At 38.9% G+C, this 7,116-nt stretch overlaps 1 protein-coding gene across 1 annotated transcript; it reads right to left on the bottom strand.

The window, feature by feature from the left end:
- Positions 1-537: 537 nt before the first annotated feature.
- On the bottom strand, positions 538-4,583 carry PFK5 (phosphofructokinase 5). Its single transcript, XM_087384208.1, has 14 exons — positions 4,411-4,583; positions 4,176-4,272; positions 3,972-4,048; positions 3,802-3,850; positions 3,545-3,607; positions 3,320-3,415; positions 2,967-3,068; positions 2,794-2,868; positions 2,332-2,472; positions 2,111-2,227; positions 1,427-1,531; positions 1,158-1,238; positions 903-1,031; positions 538-810 (listed from the first exon to the last, which is right to left on the bottom strand). The coding sequence occupies exons 1-14, from the start codon at positions 4,581-4,583 to the stop codon at positions 538-540; spliced, it is 1,578 nt and encodes a 525-aa protein (XP_087240334.1).
- Between the last annotated feature and the right edge of the window lie 2,533 nt (positions 4,584-7,116).

The raw sequence follows: 7,116 nt of genomic DNA, 5'->3' as shown, positions 1-7,116 counted from the left end.
AGGTTAATACAAATCCATCATGCAAATAATGGCCTATACAAATGGAAAAGAATTAAGATAAACAAAAAGTATGACTTTAAAAAAAAAATTCTGGGCACAAGCGAAGATAAAGGATTTGATGCTTTATTACATAAGATTGTGGAAAATATCAATTGGGGAAAATAATTCTTATGAAATTTAACTCCTTTTTATAAGGACTTGCAAACTATACCTCAATGTAAAACACTAGTTAACTTAAGATCCTTTTTCAAAATATGTTAAAAATGGATAACCTATAGTAATTCAGCCGATACTCCAGAGGCATACATATACAAATGAAGTACTATTTGAAAGAAATAATTTAGATCAAATTTAATACTAGTTAAATTAAGATCTTTTTCAAAATATGTTGAAAATCGATAACCTATAATAGTTCTCAGCCAATACACCATAGGCATACATGTATTAATAAAGTATTGTTTCAAGAAATCAATAATAAAATCATAGTTAATGCTAATATTTAGTGAGAAATTTCCAATAGAGGAGTTTAACATAATTCTAAATAGACTTCCCTTGCGATTGGGGCACATTGTGTGCTTGCATGAAGCTACTAGCTCTTCTTTTACTAAGTGGAAATTTAATTGGCACACTATCTGGAGCAGGTGGCACAAAATCTGGTTGGCCTGTGGAGGTCACACAACGGTGCCACATGTTACTATTTGGATCTACCTTGCGAGGTTGCTTAATAACTTCTGGAATTGGAAGGTAACAATAGTGAGTGTTCACGATGCCCACTGTGATGTTTGAGTATCCAGCAAATGCAGCATGGACCTGCAAAGTACATTTTTGTGTCAAAAAGATGAATTGAAAATACATGCATGTTATGTAATATGAGTGTAATATTTTAGGGTTTATACTCTTACAGCATTTTGTCCAAGCACAGTACAAAGAATATGATCAGAAGCATTGCAAGGTCTTGCTCGAATCATATAAGTAGGATCAATGTACTTCGAATCAATAGGCATGCCTATTTGTTTGAAGTAATCCTTAACCTAGAGGCAAGAAATAAGTGTGTTTAGTTCTCGTTTAGTTCTCGTAAAAAACCTATCTCATTCAAATGCAAATTTTTGGGAAGCATGAAAAAACTATGTGGATAAAAAGGTGAAGTTAAGAAACACCTGAGTAACGAACCACTTGCCAACATCACTAAGAATTGGATTTCCAGATGCATCAAAGCCACTAGATTTTTCAAGAAATGCCTATATTGGACAAAAGAAAAATGGAGGCATATAAGATTACTTTCTAGTGCTTCATTTTCAAGGGGTGAAGGGGTATTAGATAACTTTCTATTGCCTTTTTTGCAAGAGGGGATCATTGAGGGAGAGGTGGGAGTTGACTCTTTATGAGTGACATTCATGAGGATATTGAAATTAAAAAGGAAGCGCACTTGGCCAGCACCCTCTGCAATAACTATCACACATGATCCATTCTTCTCTATCCTCTTTCTCATGTATTGCAACACTCCATGTTTGCCATCCATCTCAAATGAAATCTGTGCCATAGTTTTCCCATTCAACATGTTAGTTTTGGTAAGAGTTTGCTTGTCTAGTGAATATACATTATATTGACATTTTTAGTAATGAAATGTACGATAATAGATAGATTGACTATGCATGTGTTAAGATAAATGAGTGAGAATGTGTGCACATGCATAGCACATGTGCACACACACATGCATGCAAGATGCATGTATATGTGTGTGACCATGGACATGTACACATGGACATATGCAAGCGCCTTCGTGTCCATACATATGTGCATACATGGTCTCTCTCTCTCTCTCTCTCTCTCTCTCTCTCTCCACACTACACATACACACATGACTCTCACTCACACACGGGTGTGTGCATGCACACACACAACAAATTACACCAACTCTCTCTCTCTCTCAACACTACACATACACACACTCTCACTCACACACGGATGTGAGCACGCACACACACAAATTACACCAACTCTCTCACTCATTCATTGAGTCTCACACACCACACACATGTATACATGCACACACGCACACAACTGCACGTGCATGCGTACATGCACAAAGGAAAAGTGGCACTGAGATTACCTCTGGTATGAGGACTGCATCCACTTGGCCACTTGCCAAGGTGGCATGCATTGCAATAAATCCACTCTGTCTACCCATTAGTTTCACAATGCCTATACCGTTGTAAGCACTGCTTGCCTGCTCCATGCAAAGCAAAGACATGAAATGAAGGATTTCAACTCTTCTACATACGTTTGTTGAAGACTTGAGGAAGCATCATAAAAGTTAAAAAGAGTAGCGACCTCCACATAAGCAGCATTGATGGCTCTTTGAGCCTCCTCCACAGCGGTGTCAAATCCGAAGGTCTTCTCTACCAACAGAATATCGTTGTCGATTGTCTTTGGCACCCCCACAATCACGATCTTCATCCCTCGCTTGTAGCACTAAAGCCATACAGCAACATTGAACGCACGCAAGATCATGTCCTCAGTAACAAATATCAGTTTCACTGGCTTCCAATCTCTTTATGATAATTTGAGGTTTGCTATTAGCGCAGCATAAAATGTTTAGTACAGCTTTAGATGCTTGTAGTTCATTTCCGTAATTTTCACAAGTGATGTTTGTTACAAGCTCAGCGCATAAAATCGTAGGTATTAATTAGTACAATCATAGATGCTTGCGGATACGTTTCCATGGCTTCTAAGCTCCACGATTTGTGCTTATACTATTCTATCAATGCTCTGATCGGTTTAATCGTCGATTACCACTTCGAAGATTGCATTGGCTGCCGCATGTGACCCATTCCCACCAATTATAAACACCATATTGATGTCCCAATCCTACGTAAAAGAATGCATCAGCAATCACCGCAATCACAGCTGCTTAATTTACGTTAGTTGTGGTTAAAGAAGCAGGCTCTATTAACCAACATACGAACCTCCAACTTGTCCACAATGTCGGATGTGTTTGGCATTCCCCTTGAAACACCCAAAAAACTCCCTCCCCGCATATTGATCCCTTGTACAGCTTTTCGGTTGAGCTGCTCCATCATCAATAGGATATATAGCGCACGATCAGCTAAATTCATTTACACCATTTTAATGACCACATTTGCTTGTGCAGCTGAAGACACTTTCGTCAATTCAATATGCTGCTGATCAAACATCTTGTAAGCCATCAGTAGACTGGTTCTGAACTGATTGTATGTGGGCGTCACATTTCAGCAAGCTTAAGAAGAAGAAGTAAATTATGGCTTGAATTCTCATAAGTCGTCAACAGAACTGGACTCACTGGGATGGGCGGAAGATCTTTGTCCACGAATCCACGAAAGCCATATTGAATTCCCAACACGTCGTGTACGCCATAAACTTCAAGCGTGAACACAATCTGCATTTTCTTGCTGGAGTAGGTAAGTACATCGATAGACCCGTAGAACGAAAGAATTGCGATCACAAGCTTAATTTATACACACAAGACCAGTTTCATTGCCAAGCGATCCATCATAAGTTGCTTTACCTGCCTTATCACGTCATTAAGGCCTGGACAAAGCCCGCCGCATGTCACTATTGCTGCTCTCACCTGATCACAGTCACGCACAGTTACTCACCAATTATCGAAAATTGACCAGCCAGAATTCGTGCTTGCCTGTTTGTTAAAGGCATGGTTTTACATTGCGGACACTTTATTGCGATCACTGTGCCTACTTTGTAGATTCAAGACCTAGGAAAAGTTCACCAGAAAAAGATTTCAGAGTATAAAGAAGGGAAAATTACAGTCGCTGGGTGGAAATATATCCAAGCTCGAGGGCCTGCGCGACGCGTCCTGCATCTACCATGCTGCACTTCATCAGTCGGCCGAAGGCCGAAGCCAGTAGAATTGTATGAGAACGAAGATATTGCAAGCTTGACTGGAATATTTTTTTGGAGAGGGATTACGAAGTTACCAAACAGGCTTAAATTTCCAGTCGGAGTTCTCGTCGAACTCCACTCCGACAGATGTAGGATGACCGAAATTCACTACCTGCATTATTACAAATAAGCGTGCCGCACTATTGATTAGTGCTTGGCTGACCGGCGATCAAGCGGTCGATTCTGTCTAGTTTGGATCATAGCACTGGAGAAAATCAGTTGAAGAGGATGTAGAAAACCTTCAATAGCACACGATCGTCATCGTGAACGAACAAGCGGCGCATGTCTTGTCTATCAATAGTTTTCTGGCTGGTTGAACCTTCCGGAAGAGGGGCACTGCATCCATGACAACCATCCAATTCGAAGCGATAAGACATAGCATTGTTTCGATGCCACATCTGTGTGTTGCAATCAAGTGGGTTGCTATTAGCGCAATGCGAGGTGCAAGGGAAGGGGAGGGTTGGAGAGAGGTACCCGCTCTTGGTGCGATAAGTGGATTCGATAGGGGTAAGAGGCAGGAAGTCGGCGATGTGCTGGGGCTCAAAAGGATCGGAAGCGGAAGAGTTCAATTGGAAGGAGGAGGGGGGCGGCAAGGCATGCGAAGAAGAGGAGGGGGAGGAGGTATTTGGGATGCGAGGGGACGCCATAGCTGCTTGCTGCACGAAGCTTCTCTTCTTCTTCATCACCACCACCACGATGAAGAAGAAGAAGAAGAGGCACAACGATTCGCTCATTTTATTCATGAGCTTTGTTTTGTTCCCATACCTTAACTACTGCTTAACTTCACCCGCACCTTCCTTCGCTTCACTTGGAAGCTCTCCCAAACGGAGGGTTCACAACACTCCGACTCAACCCAACTTGCAACCGGGGCGTCCCACGATGTGGAATGAACCCATTCGCTTTGAGGAGTTGGGTGCTAGAAGGGAAGGGTGTCTTGCAACTCCCCTTGCCAAAGCCCGGGTCGCCCCCTCGATAGCCAATATCCAGATTGCATGAGGAGCTATTGCCCGATTGGTGTGAGCACCAAACATCAAGAGACTCTTCAGTCAAGGCCCCTTGGCCACTTGGTGCAAAGTTGGCCAAAAATTTAAAATGACCCTTATTTTTCCATTATTAAAATGACCCTTATTTTTTTATAAAGTTTAAGATGGCCCTTATTTTTCCATTGACAAGCTCAATCCTATAATTAATTTTCATTTACCATAAAATACTACTTTAAATGGAAAAATGAACATAAATCTCCATTTTTGCTTTAGATCAAGATTTTTTAAACACTAGTAATCAACAAAGAAACACCCTAATGACGATTTGCCTATTTTATGAGCTTGGTGTCCTTTCCTTAACCTCACCCACATCTTAACTAGTAGTACCACTTCCTTGTTCTTGACTTCCATTTGGAAGGCCCTATGTAGAGAGCTTGGTGATTGCCTCTTCTTATAATCTTGTATCGCTTACTTTCGTCTTGTGTTGTTTCACTTGTATCTTCATTACTGCCCTGGAGACTTAACTATTATGCTTTGGTGGAGACACAAGGCTCCTAGCAATGGAGAGCATGGGGTTCTATTCCTCAAGCCTTATGTAAAGTTTGGGCATGGGTGAAAGTTCCCTATGGACAATGCATGAGTTTCAGATCTTTAAGAACCTTTTTCATGAAGTCATTTAATCTACATTGATTCTGTTTTTCTCAGGTTTCCCAGATTCTAGGTTCTCAGTTAGCAGTACGAGTTTAAAGTTAATGAACTTAGCAACTTAATTAGAGGAGGCCATGAGGACATTACCTTCTAGTTTTTCCCAATTCTTTTGGCATTTTGGTTAAGGGAGAGAATGCTTCTTTGGAAGAAGGATGAGCATAGCCGCATCGAGGAAATGGTCTAAAGTTGCTTACTTAGCATTATTATTTCTCGACTTCCAATGAGGAGATAGCCCATAAAACATCTGATGTTGATAAGAAAAAAGCACGTCGCGTTGGTCAAACGGTTGACAACATTGGTTTATTAGATGAATGAAATCATTCGATATTGATGTGAGACCAAAGAAAATATGCAAGAGCCAAGATGCCCAAAAGTGTGGAGACAATAGAAGTATAGTTCATTGGGCAAACCTTTCAGGTTTTACACCTACGTTCAAAGTGTACATTATTAGGCAAAACTTTTCCAATATAGAGTTAGAAATATAAGCCTCTGCTTGCATTTTAAAGGCTTCAATGGGTTTAAGTATACTTAAAGTTCATATACAAGTTTTTAATAGAACAGTGAGTCATGAAAAACGACAACGAGTCATGAGTTGTTGTTTGCAATAGGCTATTATGATTTTTTACTAGTCTTAAATATTGATCAATTTTACAATCTTTTGGAGACATTAATGAGAACTATTTTCATAACTTTTACAAAATAAGAATAGTTTCAAATTTCTTTTGAAAAATGTACATATTGCTAATTGAAAGATGAAAAAGTTTCTACTTTTCACATCAAATGACAAATTGAGAAAAACAATATCAATGATACGATCTAATATTCTTTGAAACTACTAATAATTCATGCATGTCTACATAAAGTATAATACATTACTTACTTAGAATTACAAATTCTTTCAATAAATGGACTTTGGGGAACATATCATCTAGAGGTGCTTAAACAATGCGATAAAAGAAAAAAAAATAGAATTCATCGATGTGTACATGTGGATATGCTTGATTTATAAGATGTAGAAATCCTTGTATATGGATTTGAGTTTAAAATATATGGGCACTTACACAAAAAACAATTGGTATTTCAAAGCAAAATCTCTAATGACTCTCTTAGTTGAATGAAGGAGTTTCTTTTTCTTTGTAATTTGTCGTGTTTTTCAAATTAAAGAAGAGAAAACTTTTTTCAATTGATAATACTAGACATTTTTGGGTTCTGGAGTAAAATGTAAGTAATATTTTATGCATTCTTTTTCGATAAAAGTACTCATTTTTTAAAATGTTTGACATGAAGTGTATATTTCGTCCCTCTAATTTTGACAAAATGCACATTTTTGGGGATTTTTTCCAAAAATGGAGTTAACTTGTCGTTTGCATGATTTTGTTGTCATTTTTTATGACTCGGTGTTATCCTGGGGAGCCAACTCCCTTAAATAGTAAGAAAACCTATCAAAATCTTGAGTATGAAATGAATTAAACAATATGCCATGAGTGGA

This window comes from Dipteris shenzhenensis, chromosome 1 (assembly GCF_047967505.1).
Source record: "Dipteris shenzhenensis isolate YYH24624 ecotype China chromosome 1, Dip_SZ_1.0, whole genome shotgun sequence".
Lineage (NCBI taxonomy): Eukaryota > Viridiplantae > Streptophyta > Polypodiopsida > Gleicheniales > Dipteridaceae > Dipteris > Dipteris shenzhenensis.
Note: the sequence above shows the minus strand (reverse complement) of the source record. Positions and strands in the feature narration are given on the sequence as shown.

Coding starts and splice junctions, on each gene's coding strand:
- PFK5 (XM_087384208.1), bottom strand. CDS start 4,583: ATGGCGTCCCCTCGCATCCCAAATACCTCCTCCCCCTCCTCTTCTTCG. Junction 2,869..2,966: donor ACATTGTGGACAAGTTGGAG/GTTCGTATGTTG, acceptor TCTTTTACGTAG/GATTGGGACATCAATATGGT. Junction 2,473..2,793: donor CCAATGCAATCTTCGAAGTG/GTAATCGACGAT, acceptor GTATGGCTTTAG/TGCTACAAGCGAGGGATGAA.